This window comes from Leishmania martiniquensis, chromosome 21 (genome assembly GCF_017916325.1).
Source record: "Leishmania martiniquensis isolate LSCM1 chromosome 21, whole genome shotgun sequence".
NCBI lineage: Eukaryota > Euglenozoa > Kinetoplastea > Trypanosomatida > Trypanosomatidae > Leishmania > Leishmania martiniquensis.
The window spans coordinates 171,530-192,663 of NC_090156.1; the positions used below are offsets into that span (position 1 = coordinate 171,530).

General features: G+C 62.4%; 8 protein-coding genes across 8 annotated transcripts; all 8 read right to left on the reverse strand.

The window, feature by feature from the left end:
* Nucleotides 1–904: 904 nt before the first annotated feature.
* On the reverse strand, nucleotides 905–4,408 carry LSCM1_04637 (uncharacterized protein; the record flags this gene model as incomplete). Its single annotated transcript, XM_067322135.1, has 1 exon — nucleotides 905–4,408. One exon carries the CDS (start codon nucleotides 4,406–4,408, stop codon nucleotides 905–907), a length of 3,504 nt encoding a protein of 1,167 aa, XP_067178932.1.
* Nucleotides 4,409–5,840: 1,432 nt separating this feature from the next.
* On the reverse strand, nucleotides 5,841–6,860 carry LSCM1_04638 (uncharacterized protein; the record flags this gene model as incomplete). The annotated part of the gene is made up of 1 exon (XM_067322136.1): nucleotides 5,841–6,860. One exon carries the CDS (start codon nucleotides 6,858–6,860, stop codon nucleotides 5,841–5,843), a length of 1,020 nt encoding a protein of 339 aa, XP_067178933.1.
* A 1,638-nt stretch (nucleotides 6,861–8,498) lies between these two features.
* LSCM1_04639 (uncharacterized protein) lies at nucleotides 8,499–9,311 on the reverse strand (the record flags this gene model as incomplete). The annotated part of the gene is made up of 1 exon (XM_067322137.1): nucleotides 8,499–9,311. One exon carries the CDS (start codon nucleotides 9,309–9,311, stop codon nucleotides 8,499–8,501), a length of 813 nt encoding a protein of 270 aa, XP_067178934.1.
* Nucleotides 9,312–10,153: 842 nt separating this feature from the next.
* Nucleotides 10,154–10,444, reverse strand: LSCM1_04640 (uncharacterized protein; the record flags this gene model as incomplete). Its single annotated transcript, XM_067322138.1, has 1 exon — nucleotides 10,154–10,444. One exon carries the CDS (start codon nucleotides 10,442–10,444, stop codon nucleotides 10,154–10,156), a length of 291 nt encoding a protein of 96 aa, XP_067178935.1.
* Nucleotides 10,445–11,956: 1,512 nt separating this feature from the next.
* Nucleotides 11,957–13,267, reverse strand: LSCM1_04641 (uncharacterized protein; the record flags this gene model as incomplete). Its single annotated transcript, XM_067322139.1, has 1 exon — nucleotides 11,957–13,267. One exon carries the CDS (start codon nucleotides 13,265–13,267, stop codon nucleotides 11,957–11,959), a length of 1,311 nt encoding a protein of 436 aa, XP_067178936.1.
* A 961-nt stretch (nucleotides 13,268–14,228) lies between these two features.
* LSCM1_04642 (uncharacterized protein) lies at nucleotides 14,229–15,572 on the reverse strand (the record flags this gene model as incomplete). The annotated part of the gene is made up of 1 exon (XM_067322140.1): nucleotides 14,229–15,572. The coding sequence occupies one exon, from the start codon at nucleotides 15,570–15,572 to the stop codon at nucleotides 14,229–14,231; it is 1,344 nt and encodes a 447-aa protein (XP_067178937.1).
* Nucleotides 15,573–16,920: 1,348 nt separating this feature from the next.
* Nucleotides 16,921–18,084, reverse strand: LSCM1_04643 (uncharacterized protein; the record flags this gene model as incomplete). The annotated part of the gene is made up of 1 exon (XM_067322141.1): nucleotides 16,921–18,084. One exon carries the CDS (start codon nucleotides 18,082–18,084, stop codon nucleotides 16,921–16,923), a length of 1,164 nt encoding a protein of 387 aa, XP_067178938.1.
* A 1,271-nt stretch (nucleotides 18,085–19,355) lies between these two features.
* Nucleotides 19,356–20,975, reverse strand: LSCM1_04644 (uncharacterized protein; the record flags this gene model as incomplete). The annotated part of the gene is made up of 1 exon (XM_067322142.1): nucleotides 19,356–20,975. The coding sequence occupies one exon, from the start codon at nucleotides 20,973–20,975 to the stop codon at nucleotides 19,356–19,358; it is 1,620 nt and encodes a 539-aa protein (XP_067178939.1).
* Between the last annotated feature and the right edge of the window lie 159 nt (nucleotides 20,976–21,134).

The window sequence follows — 21,134 nt, forward strand, 5'->3', positions numbered from 1 at the left end:
CTCGAGAGTGGGTGCGCGAGTGGGGTGCCGCCTGCCAGAGGGGTGGAGGCAGCTGGCAAAAAGGACGCAAACGGAAGGGTTCGAACCTTCGCGTGAGATCACACCTGCTTAGCAGGCAGGCGCCTTAACCACTCGGCCACGTTTGCAGTGAGTAACTGGAGATGTGAAAGAGACGCCAGGAGTCTTCGAAAATTCCACATCTGGTAACCGGTGGGGTGTTCCTCGGGGTCTCCCGGGGGCCCGCTTTTGCCCGAAGAGGCCAAGGCTGCAGGGGGGTGGGGGTAAAGGAGGCGGCGGACGGATTTGGCAGTCGCAGGGGAACGGTGCGGCCGCGGCACACGCATAAGCGCGCAGGGGCGTTAACGGTTGCTGTGGTCTGCGGCATGAAAGGCGCTTGAAGATGAAGCAAGTACGGAGGTGCCCCTTGGTGCGCGCCACCCTCGGCTGCGGCTGTCACGCCCAGAGCGAGGGTGGGAAGTGGAGCCGCTTCGGGTTTCTCAGCCCCCTTCCATTCTCCCGAGGGAGGGGCGCGCGTACGGGGCAGGGCTTACACACCCTCGCCTGCAGACGCAGGCCAGACATGCTCATTGCAATCGGCTGAATACATACCAAACACAAAGGGAAAGAGAGGCACGCGCTCAGAAATGCAAAGGCTGTACATGAGAAACGGACCAGAGATGGGCGCCACCGCAAGACACACCCACACGTACAACTCAGGGCAAAGGAAGAGGGAAGAGGTAAGCGGAGGGGAGGGGGGGGGCGAACGGGCACGTGAGTGTGAAGCGCACATTTCCGTGTCGTCGAAGCCCTCCCTTCCACAGGCACGCGCGGCAGACATCGATAAACCTTTTCACGCGAAGGCAAAGGCACGCCGAGTTCATTGCCTGTTGGTTCCACCACTGCGTTACTGAGTGGCACGCAGCATCGCCAGCTCCTCCTCCGCCTTGCCGCGCAGCACCTCGTTGCCACCGCTGCGGGAGGCGACCTTGCCCAGGAGCTGCTCTGCCTCCTCCCACTGTTGCACGTCCATCAGCGCGTGTGCGAGGTGGTACTGCGTTGAAGACCACATGGCGTCAGCAGCGTCACCCTCGGCATCCACTAGCGCGGCAGCTCGGCGCAGGCACAACACGCTTAGCCGCGGAAACCGCGCGGTGCTCAGAAGGGTGCGACCGAGCTCAGCCCACAGCGGGGCGTCCTCCAGGTTTAGGGACAGTAGCTGCTGCATCACCTCCTCCACCCCAACATTCTGCAGTCGCGTCGCCAGCAGAGCGAGGTAGGCCCACGTGCGTGCGTTGGCCGGGTTTAACGTGTTGCTCTCCCCCAGGCACTCCTCCGCCAGCAGCAGGTCGCCAGCGCGGTAGTAGGCAACGCCCGCACCGAGCCACAGCACTGAGCTGCTCGGCCACACCTGCAGCGCGAGCGTCACCACGCCAAGCGCGTCCCGGTATCGACCCTCCGCCAGGAGTAAGTTGCAGAGGCGCAGGTAGGCAGACAAGTAGTGCATGCCCTCATCCTCTGTGATGCGCTGCTCCAACAGCGCCTGCACCGGGAGCGCCCTGCCAATCTCGCCAGCCGCGTCGGATGTCTGCACTTTCCTACGCTGCGCCTGCCAACACGCCTCTAGGGCCGTCAGGTACGGAGGCGCCGCGGCCGGTTCGCCGCGGCACAAGGCCTGCTTGTACATCTTCACTGCGTCAGACGGACGACCCAGTGCGGCGGCGCACTCGGCACGCAGCAGCGCGCACTCGTCTACCAAACGCTGCTCCGCCGCGGAGGCAGACGTGTACTCGACCGGCGGCATCTCGATCTCGTCCAGCGTCTTTAGCGCCTCTTCATACTGCCCGCCCTGCGCGAACAGATGCGCGTACAGCAGCTCCACCTGCAGCTCTCCAGGTCGGCACCGCGCCAGGCACACATTCGCCAAGTCGCGGTGGTGCAGGTTCACGAGGTACGTCGCCACCTCAAAGTACATTAGCTCCTCCGCGCCGTCCTGCGGCAGTGGTGCGGCAGGAGGAGTTGGAGGGGAGTCGTTCGCCGGGCTGCTGCTCCCCGCAGGCCCTCCGCTGTTGGCGCCACCTGGAGTGTGGCCCGAGCTCGAAGCGCCGCACTCCGCCGCCTTGCGCAGCGCCAGACGCTGCTCCCTCCGCCACTTCGTCTGTTCCGCTGCTGCGCCGGGGCTGCCGATGGGGACCGCCAGCTCGTGCAAGTCTGCCAGCAACGCAAGGCAGCCCCACCCCAGCTTGTGCTCCGGTGCAACATCGACGAGGCCGTGCAAAAACACAGCCGCCTCATGCAGCCGGTCGTGGGCAAGCAGCCACGCCCCGTAGTCGAGCAGCGCCGGCGTGCAGACCGGGTCGCAGGCGATCGCCTCGCGGTAGCATTGCTCCGCCTTGGCCAAATCCTCGGCTCGCTGGTAGAAGACAGCGCAGTCCACCCAGAGCGCCGCCCAGTTGTCGCCCGCGACGTGTGTCGCTAGACGGCTCTGGTACAGCTTCGCAGCAAGCTCGACGTCTCCGCTCACCTCCGCCTCGATCGCGCGCCACCGCACCTCATGATCCTCGCCGCTGCTCAGCGCAGCACCGCTCGAAGTGGTCTGTGGGGGTAATCCACCTGATGCAGCGTCGCCTCCGTTGATGCACTCGTGCAAGGCGCGGTGCAGCATGTCCATGAGCTGCACATAAAGCTCGCTGCTCGCCCGCGCCACCTCCTGCGGCGACCCGCCAGCAGTGGAGCCCCTCCGCATACGCTCCTGAACCAGGCCCATCACCAGTGGCGTCAGCTGACTCTTGAACGCGGCGAGCTCGCCAGTGCCCTGCAGAGCCGACACGAAGTCGGTAAGCCATGCCTTGTTGTCACATCCGCACGATCCACCTGACTTGCTCTGAGCTGTGCTGCGCATATCGCGCACCAGCCGTTGGGCGATCCCCAGCAGAGTTTGCTGAAGGCGCAGCTGCATGTCTTCGGCGGCTGCAGCGGGCACCGTCGGCGCGGGCCGCGGCGGGATCAGCTGGGCAGGTGTGACGGCAGGCCGCACGCGGTCACTGACGAGACGAGTGAGAGTGCGCTGCAACTTCAGAGAGATGGTGGCCGTAGTACTAGCCGCCACGTACGGGTGCGGGACGTCTCGGCTGGGTGCGTCGATGAGGATACCAGGGACCATCTGACGCTGCTTGCGGGAAACGCTGCGCTTCTTCCCGCGCTCGCCGTGGTTGCTGCTTTCCGCCGGCGCTAGCCCCGCAGCCGAGCGCTTCTCCGGCGCGCATACTGGCTGCAGTGCCACATCGGCACTGAGGTGCGTCGACCCCGGCTCCCTCAAGCCGTCCAGCGAAATGGGGATCTCCGCCTCAAAGTAGCCGGCGTTAAAGTCCTCCCACTCGGCCGGGCAGTCAGGACGCAGGACGCGACGGAAGCTCAGCTTCAGCGGCGCGCCAGCCTCAAGCAAGCCGTCAAGGTAAGCCTCCTGCACGGCCGTCAGGGGAACGCGTACGACACACGGAGCCGGCTCGCTGGGCTCCGGCAAGGGCGGTGCCGGCGCTCCAGGAATGGCTGCAGTGGCAGCAGTCGCCCCAGCACTGCTTGCCGCCGCCGAACCAGCAGCAGCAGAGCCGACAGGGGCAGCAGCGGGAGGTGTCGCCGGCTTGGCACGGCGTTTTGTCGCCACAAGCCCCACGACATCCGTGTCATTCGCACCAGCGCCGTTGCCAGGCGAATCCGTCCTCTCCGTCATGATCCACAGAATCGCCGGCGGGCTGGCCGGAGGCGCAGCGGAGGCGGCGATGGCAGAAGTGAGCGCCTTTTCAGATGTCTTGCCAGCCTGAGAAGCCGCCCCCTCACTGCCGGACGCGTCAGCAGCCCCTATCACATCCTCTGCACTTATCGCTTCGGGCACGTCTCGCAGCGGGCTGGCGTCGTCCACGCCCGGAGCCGGTGGCGGCTCCGCTGCCGCGATGTAAGCCGTATATTGGGGTAAGGGCGCCAACAGCCGGCCGCGCGTGAAAGAGGCGACGATGGGGATGTCGAGCGTTGCGCTGCCGCTGGCGGTGGGCGACGGCGGCTCACCGGCGGCCTCGTTGGGAGCGTTACCGGCCTCAGCGTTGTCCGCACCCGCCGTCGCTTTCGTGGCCGCAGCAGGCATTGCAAGGGTGACTTCGTAGCGGAACGGATGGTACGCGTAGGCGACCTCCGTCTCCGCTGACCCTTCCTTGTCGTGCGCATGCGCATGGCTGGGGCCGGTGCCCGCTGATCCGCCTGCCGCGCCAGTGGCCAGGACGGGGAAGCCCGCGGAGAGCCAATCCGCGGGAAGGTGATGCACGCCCTCCAGCTTGATGTCCATGTAGTTCACATACTCCTCTGGGAGGGCGTCGGCGGCGTCGCTGATGGCAGCGGCGGATGCGGTGATGGTTGGCATGATTTCGCCGTCTCTAAAGGAGAATCTATAGCAGCTAAGTTGAACGCACCCCCGGCGCTTCTCTCCCGTTCAGTCGCAGTATTTTCTCTTCCGGGGGAATGCTGATGAACAGCGACGCAGTTGAGGTCAAGGTAGCTCTCCGCTACACCTCGGAGAGGATGTGTGGCCGTGATGGGAGGCACGCAGGGGAGAAGCAGTGCAGAATGGGGAGGGAGAGAGAGAGAAAGGCGCGACAGTATGCGAGAGGAGTGACAATGCGGATGCGTCGAAAACCTCACCAATGCGATCACTGAGACGTTGTTGCGCGCCGCGTATGACGCGCTTGCCCATGCACAGGCGCGCGCCCTCGCGTGTCTCTGTATTGTGGATGGATGGGGCGTGCACGTGTACGCTCTGGTGGTCGCCCGCCTGAGGCGCGAATCACCAGTGTCTCTGCAGCACGAGAGCCGATTCCAACACAGCTAAGCGTGGGAGGTGGGCACAAGATGAGCGGGGTGCTGTGCGAGGAGGGAAACTTCGAGAGGAGCTCCTAAGCGGACGTCATGCACACCTCTGCGCTCCACCTCCGCCATCCCTATCTGGCCCATCCCCTCTTTATCGCCTTCTCTGTCTTCTCGGGCGCGCGCTCGCAAGGACAACCTTCTCTCCCTAATTTTTCGCATCGCTCTTTTTTCGTTCTTGTTGTTATTCCGTTATGCGCGCGCATGAGCACGCGGGAGGCGCATCCTGTTACCATCGCAGGCGATAAGGAGGTCACTGCCGGCGCCGCTATATGGCTCAGTTACCTCCTCGCGTGATCGCTCTTCTTGCAATCCACCGCTGTGCACTTCTTGTTACTGTCCAGGCGGGGGGCGTGGCATTGGGCGAGTGGTGGCTAGGAGAACAGACGACGTCCGACACACACACACACACACACCAGACTAGCACGCGTGCATGCGTTCGTGCGTAGGTGAGCTCGCGGGCGGCTCACCTCCTCCCCCTCCTCCAGTACCGTTATGGTGCCCCCCCTCTCCCTCCCTCCTGCTTTAGGCCGTATAGCCGTCCTCCGCCGTTACACGAGACATATCATGTCGCAGCAAGGCGGCAAGCACGCACACAGGTGCGCTATCAAAGACGCGGGCGTGCGCTGACGTCTACTGCGGCAAGGGCCACCTGTGCGGAAAAGAGGGATGGAAAGAGAAAATATATATGAATTTGGTGAGCTTAATTCTTAAGGGCTTCACACACACACACACGCACATGCACACACGTACAGACAGAGGTGCGCTACTTTTTTGTTCCTGTTGGCTTCCCCTGCCGTTTCTGTGGACGTGCCCCCCCTCTCTCTCGCCGTGCACCGCCGCTGAGTCAACACTGTGAAGAAACCAACAGCAGCGCACCCTCGTGTGTGCCGCACCGGTGTGCGTCCGTGTTTATCGGTGCTCCACAGTTCTCAGTGACGGCCACCACCTCCACGTCCGCCGCGACCTCCACGTCCGCCGCGACCCCCACGTCCGCCGCGGCCTCCGTGCTGCGCTGCGCGTTCGGAGATTTCCTTCTCTACGTTCGCGATGAGCGCTTTCTCGTCGTCCTCAGTGAGCTTCGCCACCTCCGGCTGCTTGCCCTGCAGCGTCGCCGCGCGGGCCTTGACGGACTCGACCATCTTCTCGGCTGTCTCGGCGTCCTGAAAGATAATGAGGGCCTCCGTCTTGGTCGGCATGTACACGTAGCGCACGCCTTTCTGTTCCTCCACCGGCCACAGCCCCTTCACATCGGAGAACTTCTCGATCTCGCCACACCCGGAGATGCGGTAGCTGCTGTTGGTGGGCATGGCCGGCGTGCGAGGGGCAGCGGACGACGGTGCGCCAGTGTTCTCGCCGTTCTCGCGCTCACGCTTGCGGTTCTTCTTGGAAGACATCTGCGCTGCTTTCTCCTCCAGGTACGCTGTCTTCATCTGAGCGCTAAGCTGCACACCGTCGTACTGGGGCGGTGCCACGACAAACCTCTCGGCATCCGCCTTGCTGGCGAAGACCACGAACACGGACGGCTTCGTGCGGCTCTCCACCGGCGCGTCCTTGCTTCCACCCTGGAAGTACCGGCGCCACACCGCCAGCACGGTACCGTGAGCGCTGAAAAACGCCTGCAGCTGCTCCAGTGAGGCCGCCGACGGCACCGGCTTCACGTACACCGTCTGCTCATCAGTTTGGATGGACTCCGGCAGGGCATCCTTGCGGCGAACTGACAGGCCCCCCTCGTGCATGACGAGCTTGTCACTACCAGCGAGCGCCTCGGCGACCACCTTCGGGTCCTTCGTGAGGCTGCTCAGGCGGTGAAAGGTAAGCAGCACATCGAGCGATACAAAGCCCTCCGGGTCCTCAGCCATCTTTGACTTCAGAAAGACGTCTTTGGCGATGTTCACGTCACTGAAATAGAACTCCACCTGGCGGCGGATCCTGTCGGCGAGATCGGACATGGCTTCCGAGAGACAATGCGAGGCGGCAGCAGCACACAGATAATGTCCTCAAGCAGTAGAAAAGAAAAGGAGGAGGGGCGGGAAACCGGGAGGAGGAGGAGGTGACGTGAGTGCGAAGGCTGCAGCTGCTGATGAAGGGCAACGGCTGCGGCGTCACTCAGAATCGCGCGATGTTAAGGTCGCGTGGAGTGTGCAAGGTGACGTATGGGGTGTGTTCGCGTGTGAGGAAGATGAGTGAACGCATGTGGGAACGTCAAGGATAACAGCAGAGTGAAGAAGGGAGAGAGCGATGAGAGGCAAGCATGTCAGTGCCGGCTGGGGTTCTCATGGAACCTGATGGCTGAAGTGAGCATGCTTCCGTGTGTCGGAGCGCCTTTCGCCGCCCTGGCGCGCCCCCCCATTGCCTCGCTGGGGGGGCTTCAATGGACCCCCCATTGGCTTCACTGAAAGGTCAACAGTGCCGACGACGTTGGCGCAAGGATGTGCGTATGTGCGGGTAGGGGAGGGTAAGGGGGGGCTCAGGAGAAGCGGGCGCGACATCCGCATATCGGCAAGGGCATCGAAGGAGAAAAGACAGCGACAGAAACGCGACGAGAGAACAGGCGGGAGACGGAAGATAAACTTGACTGCAGTCCGCTGTAGCGCTAGAGTCGACCACCCAAACACACGGAGAGGGAGGGGGAAGATGTAGCCCGAGGCACTCGTGTGTGCGAGCAGAAGCGCATGTGTGCACAGACGCATGAGCTCGCAGACAATGGTAACTAAGCCACACGCCACACCACCCGCTCCCTCATCCGTGGGCAGCGGCAACTGTCTTCCAGTCCCGACACGCAGCAAGCAGAGTCTGTTCCGCGTTGCCCATCAGCGTCTCATTTTCTCTCTGTGTGTGTGCTTCGTTGTCTTGCCTCATCGGGTCGCTGTTTCACCAATTAGAGCACCTCCCCATCATCCAGTGCACTTCTTAGGGCGCACAACGCAAAAGTAAAAAAAAAGCGCAGCGGCGCCCATGTACACCTCCGTTCGGGACCGCGGTTTAGGTGTGGGGAGAGGGGAAAAGGGAGAAGATATGGGGGAAGGGCTACCGTTCCATGTCCGTTGCCCCGACAGCCCGCCGTGATCACTGGAGTGTACATCCTTCTGAAGAAGAGAGGAAAGGCGGCTCTTTTTTTTGAGGGAGGGAGGGTTGGACGTAAGCATTATCCCCAAGGCAAGGGTCGAAGATAGCCTCTCTCGCGCGCGTACGCCCACCCAACTCCGCCCCCTTGGGCACGCCCCTCTTCAGCACTGTGCAGGTGGCACCCTGCATACTCGCCCCGGGCGCGCCACCACACACACACACACCCTCGACCTCTCGCGCTGCTCCCCACTCCACGATGTACACAGAGATGATGAGGGGCAAAGAGGGAGGACGGAACGGACGCGTGTGCGCGTGTGGCCGGAGTTCGTAAGCCGTGCACCGCCGCAGCTGAGTCCTTTCCTCCCTGTGCGCTCATCCAGTCTCATTACACATCCGCACCGAGAGGGCGCACCACGCCAACACGTTGACTAAGAGGGGCAGGCAGCGCGACTCTGCGGCGTCTGCCTTTCCCCCTCACTCCATGCGCGCGAGAGACGCGACAGGCACTCAGCTTTGCTTCGTCACTTGGCCGCCTTCGTCGCTTTCAGTCGTGAAACGTTGATGCTCCGGAGGAGCTTGTTCAGCAGGGGCGTGTCGCTGACGCTCTTGTACACAGGGGCAGCCGTGAGCACAACGTTGTAGATATCCCCGTTCACCACCGCCGTGGTAGCGGACTTCGCCGCCGCCGCACTCGCTGTACCAGTGGGGGCCGCTTTGCGCAGCGTTGCGCGCCCCGGCGCGGAGTCGTTGTAGTCAAATCCGGGATGGCCCGCAAAGTCGGACTTCAGAAAGCGGCCACCTTTGCCAGAGGGGGCGATAGCAGCGAGGGCACCAGGCGCCAGACCTGCGGCGATGCGGCTCACGCTCGGGCCGCTTGCCGCCACCGCCGCGTCGATCGAGCCGCCGTAGTGTTTGACACATGCGGCTGATGAAGCCGGAGACGCAGGCACAGCAGCAGCGGGCGCAGCGGTGGAGGACGTAGTAGGAGGGGCGGCAGCGGCAGCCGGTGTCCCGACGACCACATCCTCGGGGTAGTAGTTGGCGACCTTCTCCACATCGGTGGCATTGCTCACCATGACCGCGATCGTCTTGGCCACGGGGGCAGACTGGCCGTTCTCGCAGTAGATCTTAGCGAGGTAGCCAGGGTCAAATGTGTTTGTGTAGTCCACCACGGCCTTGTCCGTCTGGATGGTGCAGAAGACTTCATTTTCCCTCACGAGATCGCCCACCCTCTTCTTCCACTCGACCACGGTGCCCATCTCCATCGACGGTGACAGGGCCGGCATGAAGACGGGCTCGAAGCTCACGAGCCGCAGCAACGTGCGCCGCATCATCTCTTGACGTGATCGATGGTGGTTATAACGATACGTACCGTTTCGAAATCCGCAAGCGCCCCTTTCGTCAGCTGATGGAGAGGGGGGAGAGGGGGGGAGCGCGTGTGAAACGGTGGATAGCGAAGACGGTGCGCACACGCGCAGGGGAGAGGAGAGGCCAGAGAATAGTGAAAGGTGCAATGAAAGAGAAACAAACTGCCGATGGGACGAATCACATGCGCAGCCGCGGCACCGTGCACACGCCGTGTATGTGTGTGTGTGTGGTCAGCAGAGAGAGGGAGGGAGAAAGAGAGAAGCTGCAGTGCGCATGATGAGGGGGAGAGCAGGAAGTAACGATGCACAGGCACTCACATGTAACGGCCTGAACGCACACGCACACACACGAGCTGCGGGCCCTCGATGGGGTGAAATACCGCCGCACTCTCTCGCTCCGCTCTTATACCCTCGTCTCAGTTTGAATCAACCTCCTCTCCGGGAGGGTAAGAAAGTACGCAGATATGCTCAGAGCATCAGAGAGACAGTGAGCCCACTCTCTCTCTACCAAGAGAGACACAGACATGCACGGGCGCACAGAACGGCAAAAGGGGGTCGTGGCAGCAACGTGGATATGGGAAGGTATGCAAAGAGGAAGAGGTACGGAAAAGCGCCGAAGGATAAAGTGAGGGGGTGACCTAAGAGGGGCAGAGCGGAGGTACCCGACACAAACGCATGCGCAAGCGTGCTCTCGTGGGCTTACACTCTGGCCGTTAAGCTGAGCACACACCGTCGGCAAACGTGCAGCGCTCCTGGTGTCTGTATGCGAGTGTATGCAGAAGGTGACAGCCGCACCACCTCCCCTCAGTTCAGATGGCCAGCAGGAATATGATGACGACGATAAGGAGCAGCACGACTGAGTAGAAGCCGCGATTCTCACTCTCCTTGAGCAGCTGTATGACGCTCTGGTTCTGCCGCCGACTCTCGTCTGCGGTACGGGTCACATTACCTTGCAGGCGATCGAGCATGTCGTCCTGCTCGCCGAGGTCGTTGCCGATCTGAATCGCGTAGTGTCGCGTGTTCATCACGGAGGCATGCAGCTGATCGAGGAGGTGGTCCTGCGTGCGCAGGTCATCCTGCTGAGCGAAGGCCCGCTCCATCCCTGCGCGACAGAGGGGCTATCAGTTCGCAATGCGCGCACGTGCGCGGTTCGAGAAGACGAGAGGAAATGGCGCACGGAGAAAGCAAAGGAAAATTCGACTGCGTACCTGTTCTTCTCTGCAGTAATAGAAGAGCTTGTAGGCAGTACCATTCGAGTCGGGGGGAGGGAGAGAGGAAGTTGTAGTGGCAGTGGCAGCAGAGGATGCGCATCGCACAGGCATCGGGTCAGCGCTTGCGCGCGCGCGCGCGGCGGAGGGGCCACATGTATGCACACCCGCACAGTGAGAGGTGGAAGGACGGATGGAGCAAGGTCACACTCATGCATGTCCAGTAGTGTAGACGAGGGCACTGCCATGCAGAGGCACACACACACACACAGAGAGATCTGTCGGGCTGGGCATTGAAGTAACAGCGGTATCACTGGCGAAAGGACGTACAACGCGAAGCAATGAAATGGTACAACAAACTGTCACACCGCCTGGCAGCTCATGTCCACTGGCGATCGCTATCACTCAGCCTCTCCCCCTCTCTTGTGCTTCTACTCACCCGCACCCCTACCCCCATTCTACCGCCCACGGCACAATTAACGGAGGAGTGAGGGAAGGAGATTGGTAGCGGTGAGGGGGGGGAGGGGGGCAGAGCCGCATTAGAGAGAGCAACTTGTTACGGTGAGGAGAGCCACGGCGGTAATGATACACGGGTGAAGTACAGTTGACAGGGAGTGGGATGGGCGCACGCACCCGAAGACACGCACACACACACACAGAGACGCAGAGAACCGATATTAGCAGAAGAAAAAAGAAGGGGGAAAGGTGTGGAAGGGAAGGGAGCAGGTGCACGCAGTCGCACAAACGCACCAATGTGCCGGCCTGCGCCCCCGCCAGCTGCCACCGCCTTCGCCTATCCAGAAGCGAATAGGTCCATCTCCTACAACGATGTATGGTGACGCGTGCGGCTGCCTCCCCTTCCGCGCTCCCTCGCCGACACAGACAAACGCAGCACACACACACACACCTGGTCCTTCACGACGGAGAAGGTATGTGCGTGTGTGTGTGTGTGTGTGCTTGCGGTTGGAGGTGGAGAGAGGAGGAGGAAGGAAGGGGCAGCCGCTGCTTCTATGAGCGCAGCCAGCTGTGGAGTGCTGGCAGTGACATGACAGTGTCATCCGTGCGAGCACTCCGCGCATGGATGCAGGGCGTCCTACATTCAGTAGGCCTGTGAGAGAGGAAGGCCTTCGACTGCGCCGTCGTGCGCCCAGGTGAAAGCGATAGCAGAATGCGCGCGATCTCGATGACGCTGCGCCACTGCACATCACGCCCGCGCATACGTATCGCCCCTCCTGTTGGAGGTGGGGGTGAGCAGCACCGCAGCGCTCTCGCAAGCCACGTTGCATCCGTGAAGGAAAAGAGTGAGTGGGAGGAGAGAGGAAGAGGTCGCGCGCGCGCGTAGCTTCCCCCCTATCCTTCCAAGTCGCCGCTGAGATGCATGCAGCACGTGGAGACTCAGGCGCCTCAGCCTCCCATGTAAAAGCTTTTCTGCCGACGCGTCTTCCGCACCCACTCCTCTGCCGCTATGGGCAGCCATTCCTTCATCGCGAGGTGTACACCAGGGGGCTGCGACCTGGCCGGCCTCTTTGAGCTGCCGCTGCCGCGGTTGCCGCTGTGCGACACGAGCGGTGCGCTCAAGGCCAGGGCCACTTCACGAAGGCTGGCCGCTGCAAACCGGCAGAAAGCGTCGCGCTCGGCCACAGGCAGCTGAAGCTCCTCCGTCAGAGCAGCCGCGGCAGCCTTGTCCTCTGCACATAGGGTGGACAGGCGCCGCAGTTGGTGTCGCGAGTCCGCCGGCGGGAATGGGGAGCGCGAGAGAGCGCCACTGACAGCGCGGTCATTGACACCGGTGACGGTCTTGGTCACGCTCTGCTTGCGCTTGACGCTTCTTGGCAAAGCGGAGGGCTGTGTGGTTGCAGTCGCTGGAGTGGACAGCGTAGACGATGGAGGCATGGGTGCACTCGCTGATGCCGTTTCCATTCCACGTCTCACTTGGCGTCGCTTCCTCGCTGCGCGGACTACCCGGGGCACCGGAGCCTTTCCTGTGACCCTCACGGGAAGCTTGGGCGAAGCCCTACGCCCATGCCGAGGCGGCGGTGCAGGAATGCGCGCCTCTGCACCGGTACAGGTGGATGCTGTGCCTCTTCCACTTGCGTTTGTTTTCCGGTCAAGTTTACGGGTGGTCACCGCGGCCGTCGCGTCAGCGGCTTCGCCCTCGACATCCGTCGCACGAGGCGGTAGGTGAGGCCGGAAGATGGCCGCGAGCTCGTTGTACGCCTCCTTCTTTCGTGGCGGCACAATGGCCCAGGTACTGGAGAGATCCGCAATGAGGATGGGGAGGGGCACGTTGAGCCGGTTCGGGTCCGCCGCGAGACAACCCATGACGTACACCGTGAAACCGGTCACCTGTTCTGGCAGGATGCCGTATGCAAGGAAGACGTCCACCGACGGAGGCGAGACGAGCTGGGCGGCCGCCATCAGGTCTGTGTTCGTGAGATACTTGAGGTGCTCGCGGGTGCCCTTAAGCACCTGCTGCTTCAGCCGCTCCCGGCAGTGCTCCTCCACCATCATCAAGCGCCGCACGTGCGTCTCATGGGCGACGATCTCGCGCGCCCACCGCCGCTGCGCCGTCCTCATGGCACGCAGATAGACCTCCAGCTCTTCAACGGCTTGCTTGCCAGCTGCCGAGTTCGCCGTAGCCACTAGAGCAGAGTTCTTCGGCTTGGCGGCGACGGAGCATGCAGCCTTCGCCAGGTGGAACGCACTGCTGCGCATCGCTTCAGCACACCAGGACGGTGAGGCACGCAGAAGTCGACTCTGTGGGTTTTACCACGTCTCTGCCCCCTTTGGGTGGGTAGGAGGCGGCGGTGTTGGGCACTGAGGTGCGGCGAAGGGAGAGAGCCAAAGCGACACGCACGCACACACACACGTACGCACATACGCGTACAGAGAGATGCGTTCGGCTTCCGCCCTCGTTTGGCCGTCGCTGTTTTTTTTTTCGGGGGGGGGGGAGGGGGGGCAGAGAGTGCGCGTGTGCTCTGTAGTCGCTTGCCTGTGTTGCCATACAGAGGCGTTGATGGGCGAACCCCCGAGCAGTAAAGGCACTGGAGAGGAGGGAGGAAAAAACGAGGGAGGGGGAGGAGAGGGGTTGGCTGGCGACGGCAGAGGGAGAGAGGAAGAGAAGTCCTCCGCTGTGCTGCCGACTCCTTCCCTCAGTCATTGCCACGGCATTGAGAAGGGGTTGAGACGGGGGAGAGAGAGAGAGCGCACGTCAGAGATACGCATCCCCCTGTAAGGGCTCTACTGGGGGAGGGGGGAGAGACCCACAAGTCATCGCAGAAGCTCCGACACTTTGAAAAGGGGGGCGAGAGGCGCCCTGAGGGCGGTGCGGACATGAGAACGCACACACGTTAGGGTCTCTGCTGCGTCGCCTCCCATTTAGGGTGGTATCATTGGGTGAATTGCAAATCGCTCTCAGGCAGGCGGGGAAGAGGAGGGGGTAAGACGGTCGCAGCGCGCGAGAGAGCGAGAGAGTCACGAGCTACCAGGTAAAAGTATTCGCGCCTGCGCTCTATTCTGCCTCAGCTTCGTTTGGTTCACGCCTTACGCGAATAGCGAGGCGATAAACACGCCCAGACGAGAAGACGCGTCCCCGCGCCCACGGATATCCTCTATCACCTGCGTCCACCGAGCGTTTCAACGGCCTGCCCAGCAGCCTCGCACCTCCACCAACACGCTAGACGCCGTCGCGTGCCCGCTTGCGGTCCCTGTCCGTTATCCCACGGCTAGCGTACTGCGAGATGTCGGCCATGTCCTGCGCGCTTACCCACTCTTGGTAGCGAGGGAAGTGAAGCCTCACCGCGCCGCCCTGCATCTGCCGTGCTGGCGGGATGCGAAAGGGCCGACGCGCATTGGTCTCTGCTTTGGGATAATAGGACGTGTAGAAGGCGCTGCTGGTGCTACCGCCCGACGACCCGCCGTGCCCCGCCTTGCGCTGCAGCGTGCCGAAGCCGATCCCGCGCTGGCCAAGCGGCTGCCTTGCATAGATGTCCGAGAAAATGGGGCTCGCGTAGCGGACCACCACGGTGGCGGCGCTGTGGTGGGCACCCGCAACACCGGCACCAGCAGTGGCCGCGTGTCCTCCTCCACCGATGCCGCTTGCCCCCTCCCCACTGGAGACATTTAGTTGATCTAACAGCTTCACCAAGGCTTCTCTGGCGCGCCCGCTCGACGCCGGGTCAGCCCTGTCCTTGGCTCCTGTAGCAGCAGCTCGATTGGTGGACGACGACGCCGCCATCATCACCTCGCGCCGAAGCTCTTTCAGCAGGTCTTCAAAGAATGCAAAGGACGTGTGGGATGGCGCGCGGAAGTGCTGCGAGCGTACAAGCTCAACGTACAGTGCGGCACGCGCGGGCTGCAGACTCTCCAGGGCAGACAGACACGCCTGGAGAGTAGATCGAAACGCCCGCGCCTGGGCTGCTGTGAAAGAGGAGGCCGACACGGGGTACGATGCGGAGAGTGACACCAGCGTCGTGGTGGCAGCGGTGGACGACGTCGGCTGACCGTTTGGTGTGGCTGTTAGGTCAGCTGCCGGGTTGCTTGGCGTTCCCGTGGCGCTTGAAGTCTCTGCTGCTTCCGCCTCAACGGCGCCCTTCTCCATCGCTGCCAGCAGCTGCGTTATCAGCGGCTCGGGCACAAGCCGGCGCTGCTTCCACCGGCGCACAAGTCGCAAGCACTTCTCCCGCCACGTTGGCTGGCCTGCTCTGTGGACAGACGTGAAGGCGGTAGGGGCCAACGTCCAAAACTCGGCCAGGATGGCAGCCAGCGCCTCATCAGCCGCACTCAATGCGGAAGATGAGGCGGAGGCAGTGCGCACGAGTGTAGCGTCCAGCCAACAGAGCACCGGAAAGCACGACTCGACGCGGTCGCTAGTGAAACGCTGCGCCACGGCGACGGCGATGCGGTGCGGCACAACGCGCCCCCCCTGCAGCACCGCGGCGCACGCGGCCTCCTGCGCCTGTGTGATACTTTCCTTCGACTCGCGTTGCAGCGCATCGAGGGTGGACTGAAACGCGTCCATGGCCGATAACGAATAGTGACGGCGGCAGCCGCTGCGGCATGCGGTCTGTATACAGTGGGGGAGTGTCTGAGGGCGTGTTGGACGGGTTCTCGTACCTGCAGGTCGCCACAGGCGTAGGAGAGGCGCAGCGGCGGTGGTGGTGAGGCCGTGGTGCGCAGCCAAAGGGAGAGGAGGAATGGGGAGAAGGACGTGTAGAGAGTAACCACATAAAATGCATACGCGCACGAGAAGCGAATGAATGGGGGGGAAGGGGAGACAGCGGCGATGGTGCTGCCGTGTACCTTCCACGTCTCCCTCTCCGTCCCCCGTCCGTCTGCCACACACACACACACCCTTCTCTCTATCGCTGTCTTACACGCGTGTGCGCGCCGCGAGGCAGAGCACAAAGACTCGGCTGGAGTGCGCAGAAGGGGGAGGGCGGCGCGTAGCGGCCTCTGATCCGTCCATGTGTGTGTGTGTGTGTGTCTCTGTGCATTGGTGTGTGCATGCATGTGTAATCCAAGTCCCATCACAATAGGAAAGCCGAAAGGGGAGAGGGGAGCAAAAAGAAGCAACGGCGAAGGTGGCGAAAAAAAAGGGAGGGAGGGCATCAGTGTGCGCGTACGGAACCTTTGCCAAGGAAATGTCACGAGAGCACCGCACCCCAACACCGGTCGTCCACTGACGCCCTCTCCCCCCTCCCCCTCCTCCTCTCTTCAGTGCGCCTCCGTCGCCCTCTCCTCCCCACATCACCCCCTTCACCATCCCTCCCCCTCCCCCGGGCGTGTCGAGCCAACACGTCGAGAGAGGGGGAAAGAGAGAGAGAGAGAGATGGGGACGGACTCAACGAAACAGTAAAAACGCTTCAGCTTTCATTCATCGCCCATTGAGCCGCCTTTCCGCTTGCAGTAGTTCGCTTCTCTGCTCTCCCAACCAAACGCTCGCAGATGGCACAAGCAGATGCTCGCGGTGCGCAGTGCATCGCTCTTTCCCCCTCCTCTTTCCCCCTCTGTGTCTGTCTGTCTGTCTGTCTGCGTTGTGCGTCTGCCACCGTGCATCCCTTTACCTATTTGCTGAAAAAGACGCTGATGGAGCACGCTTGTGATGCAGCTGCCGTCGCCGCAGCAGTAGCCCCCGCGGCTTCTGGTGTGTGAGGAGCAAGACGGAGGAGAAGAGGCGAAGAGGATGGACGAGGGGGGCAGGGGGAAGGGGTAGGCCAATGAAGCATGTGTTGAGAGCGGAGGAGACTGGACTGGAGTGCAGAGACGCACATACAGTGGGCCCAAGGCGAACAGGCGCCCTTGACTGGGTCAGCTACGCCATGTTTCGCGAGCGCACCTTTCTCGTCTCCACCCCTCTTCGCCGTTCTTCAGCGAAGTCGCCGCCCGTGCGAGAGGTACTCGTACACTCGCTCGTCACGGTCACGTTTGCGGTGTGCGTTCGCATGTACGCCGGCAGCAGCAGATGTACCCGCAGCAGCAGCGCTGTCCTCCATCTTTGCCAAGTTCCCCTCCAGATGCACGCCAGGTGGCGGTATGCGTGTACGCACGGATGCGGGTACCGACGAAGAGGACAACGGAGGCTGCAGCTCCACGCGAGGAATTTCGAACTCCTCCGTCCGCAGGCGGCGTAAGGGGGGCACAGCACCGGTGGATATCTCGGTGGCACTGTACTCCTCCGCTATCCTGCTTTTCTCGTGCTGGTGCATGGCCGTCACCATTAAGCCCTCCGCCGTGCGCTTGCGGTCCGCGAACCTCGTTACACCAGGGGGTACAGATGGGTACCACGTCAGGGCCAACGGCGGCGGCGCCAGCACGTCGTCAGCAGTGAGCTGCGCGAGGAAGCTAGGGTACCGCCCCGCGGCGGACGCAGCACATAGCGCCTGCAGCGTGCGTGGAGAAAGTGGGGAGCAGCTTTCGCCACGTTGCTGCTGCTGTTGCTGACGGGCAAGGGCTGCTGTTATGGGGTCTGCCGGCGGCGCGAAGGCAAAGGACGCTCGGGCGGCAGCAGCGGCAGCGATGGGGTGCATGTACAAGCGCTGGTCGTCGAGGTTCGCCCCACACCGCTCAGTCTGCGCTTCATCTCGCTTGGCAGCCTCGTCTTCCTCAGCGCCGGCGCCGTCGGAGATGTCGCGGCCGATCTCTTCCAGTGCAACGGCGCCGATCTCCTCGCCCTCCCACACCGAAGGCGGCGAAGCTGCATGCAATGGCGCAAGGGAGAGCGACGACTGCCAGGTGCGATCATGGCGGTTACCGCCGATGAGTGGCGCAGACACGAGTGCTGGCGGTGCGTCGCTGGCCACACCACTGTCAGGAGCCGAGGCGGGTAGCAGATAGCGCAGTGAGTCTATTTGGTTAGCGCAGTCGCCAGTCGAGAGACCAGGTGGTGGTGCAACCTCCATTGCAGTTGCTGCAGCTTGGTACGTGCTCTGCAGCGGCTGGATCACGGCCGTTGGCATGTACGTACCCTCGTCATGGCTCGATAGTGTGTATGCCGCCAGCGAGGAGGCACTCAAGGGCGCAGGCGACGTCATGGGTCGAGAGAGAGAGGCCTCTCCTGCGTGTACGTTACTGTAAGTGCGGAGTCAGCCTCCTCACTAGACAAGAGAACGGAGGAGAGGGGAGAGGGGAGAACACTGCTCCTCACCATATCAGCCTTCCCCTCGAAACGGCGGCCCTGCCCACTCTCCACTCAGCAACGCGTTGTGCACTCACACACACACACACACGGAGGCACACGCAGACAGGCACGGTGATAAGTGACTATAGTGTGAGTTCGAGCTGCTCTGACGTACTGTGCGTAGCAAGAAAGAGAAGATATGTGTGTAGAGAAGAGGTGTGCGTGCAGGGGAAGGGAGTCGAGAGGAGGCAGGTGAAGGGCATTCCTGCCGACAAGACACGCTAAAAAGGGGCGTGCGAGAGACAGAGGGCAGCGCAGAGACGTGTGCTACGACTCGCTCCCTATCCCTCACCGCCCCTTTCCCTTTTATGCAGTCATAGAGCTTCTCGGGCAAGTGGCAGAGAAGCTTAAGAAATGGTATCCCACAGGGGGGAGTGGGGGAAAGAGTTGGCTGTGGCCCAGCCACACGAAGCCTAGGCAGATCCTGTTTCATAGCACGCAATCACCACGGCGGCAGCGGCTGTGTCAGCGTACCGGTCATCCATCGCATTGCCGGCCCTGTCAACGACACGACTGTGCATGGGCACGATCTCAGCCCTCGCTCTGCTGTCAGACACACACCCCGTCGTGAGCCGCGCATGCTTCTAAGCAGCTGTCTCAGCGCGCCGTCCCAATGACTGGCTTTCTCCATGTTAGGGCGGTCTCCCGCTGCTGCGTTAGCAGCAACATACACACACACAAAGATGTACGCACAACGTCTGCAGGGAAGGCTGCAACAGCACGAGGCTCTCCTCGCGACAGCGCTACAGCAGCTCTTTGCAGCCCGAGGCAGCGAATGAGAAATGCAGAGCGGCGCACACAGTTCGCCAGACGAAGGAGAGAGGATGGGGTGCTCGCCCAAGAAAAGAGCTCACCCCCTAGGGGAGGGAGGGGGAGAGGGGCGACGCCACCATCCATCACCGCCGTCTGCCACCGACGCACTTCATTGCCTAGCAGCTTCTACTCTGGCCACCGCTCATCCATCCAAAGGAACTGCGCAAGCTCAAGCCTGTGTTCTTGTGCGTCCGCGTCAACACATGCCACCTTTGCATGTGGCAGCAAAGCACTCCCAGTCGCATCGCACGCGCACAACACGCGCGCCCGCCCAAGTCTGTCCTGCATACAACCCTCAGCAGATCCCATGCACTACGCATGCTTCAGCGCCTCTGGTGTGAGTACGGTTATGGCCACTTTCGGTGCACGTACCACCTCCACCACGGCCACCATCGCCTCGCGAGATGCCGCGCCACAAAGGACCATGACTGGCAGGGGAGTTGACGATGGCAGCGGCGCGCCTCCTTCCGAGGCCTCAGGCTCGTCATCCTCTGCGGCTGCAGAGCTCTCCGCCGGCCGAGCCGCCGCCGCCGCCGTTGCCGCACTAGCCACATCAGGTGTCAGGCCAGCTTCCACCGTCTCGAGAAGTGCAGCGAGAACATGCTCCGGCTCCAGCAACGCGTCCACCGGCACGTCTTCGACGAGGGTGGAAGGCCCCACCGCCTCAGTGCAGGTCCGCACGTACGCCTCATGTAACTCAGGCGCCATGCCATCACGCAGTAGGAGCTTCACGGTGACGCTGCCGCCTGGCGGGGGATGCTCCCTGAGCAACGCTGTAAGCTCAGCTGGTGAGACAGAGGTGCAGTCCACGATGGCCATCAAGCGCTGCGGAGTTTGGGCGGCCCGCACACGTACGAAGCCCTCGAGCTGAAAGGTGCCGCGCAGCTCCGCATCCTTGGTGAACGCCTCATACCACGTAGACGGCCGTCCATCGGACAAGCCCGCGTGCGCGGACAGCAGCGGCGCCACCTCGCTCACATCCGTCCACACCGGCAACTGGTGGCCACGGCCGAGTAAGTGCAAGGCGTGCTGAACCGCAGTGCACGCCTCGCTGGCCTCGGGAACACGAGACGGAGCTGGCGGCTTGGCTGGTGCATCTAGCGATGCCCGCCAGGTCACTGATACGCTGTTGTATCCGGTGCGGTGGTACAGCACTTCACCTGTCACGGCAGATCGCGTCGCTGTCACCATAGAGTTGAAGTGCCTATGCACCAGCTGCGCGAATGAGCTGACGCCGCTGTACCTCGGCAGCCACACAGGGGCGTACTTCTGTAAGACTGGCCAGTTCCTTTGGAGGTATGCGAACAACTCTGGCTCCGCCCAGCCCTCGTATGGAATCTCAGTCGCTGCGCGACGGACGACAGCAGCCCAGTCGAGCGGCACAACACTCATCGCACCACCCCTTGCGCTGCCTTCGCCCCCGCTTCCGACCCCGACCGCGGTAAAGTAGCACTCCAGCCGCAGTGTTCGCCAGACGGCCGTCCTCCACTCAGGCGCAGTCATCAATGGTGCACGCTCGCCCCTTGGGCTCGCCGCGTTCGTCTCCACAAAGCCCGCGTGCCTCTTAAAGACGTCTTCCATCTTCTCCACCGGTACGGCAACCTGCCCAGAAGCCAGGCGCAGCAGACGCAGCATCACCTCCTTGCGGCCAGCGACGCGCTGCAGCACATCTTTCGGTACCTCATCACCTGTCAAGGGACTGGCTGCCGTAGATGTGGCGGCGTGCCGACTCTGAGTGTTGAGGCTAGTAGAGACGCGCACGGGGGTGCTCGGACTAGAGTACAACGCAGGCGCGCGGAATCTCTGATGCGACGGCATGAGCAGTGCTGAGGTCACTGCGGAGATGCTTCGGTGAGAGCTGCATGTGGAGCTACGCACGTACCCCACCAAGGCAGACGTAGATGCGGTGGAGGCACCCCTACGCAGAAGCATGGCGCAATCGCCGGAGCAATCGTACGTGTATGCAGCCCTGAATCGTATGAGGAGTTGTTGGTAGTCCCTCTCAAGGTAGAAGGAAAGAGTGATAGAAAGAGAGAGAGAGGCGCCAAACTGTGAAGAGAAGAGGGTGCGGGCGCACTTGTCAAGGGACGC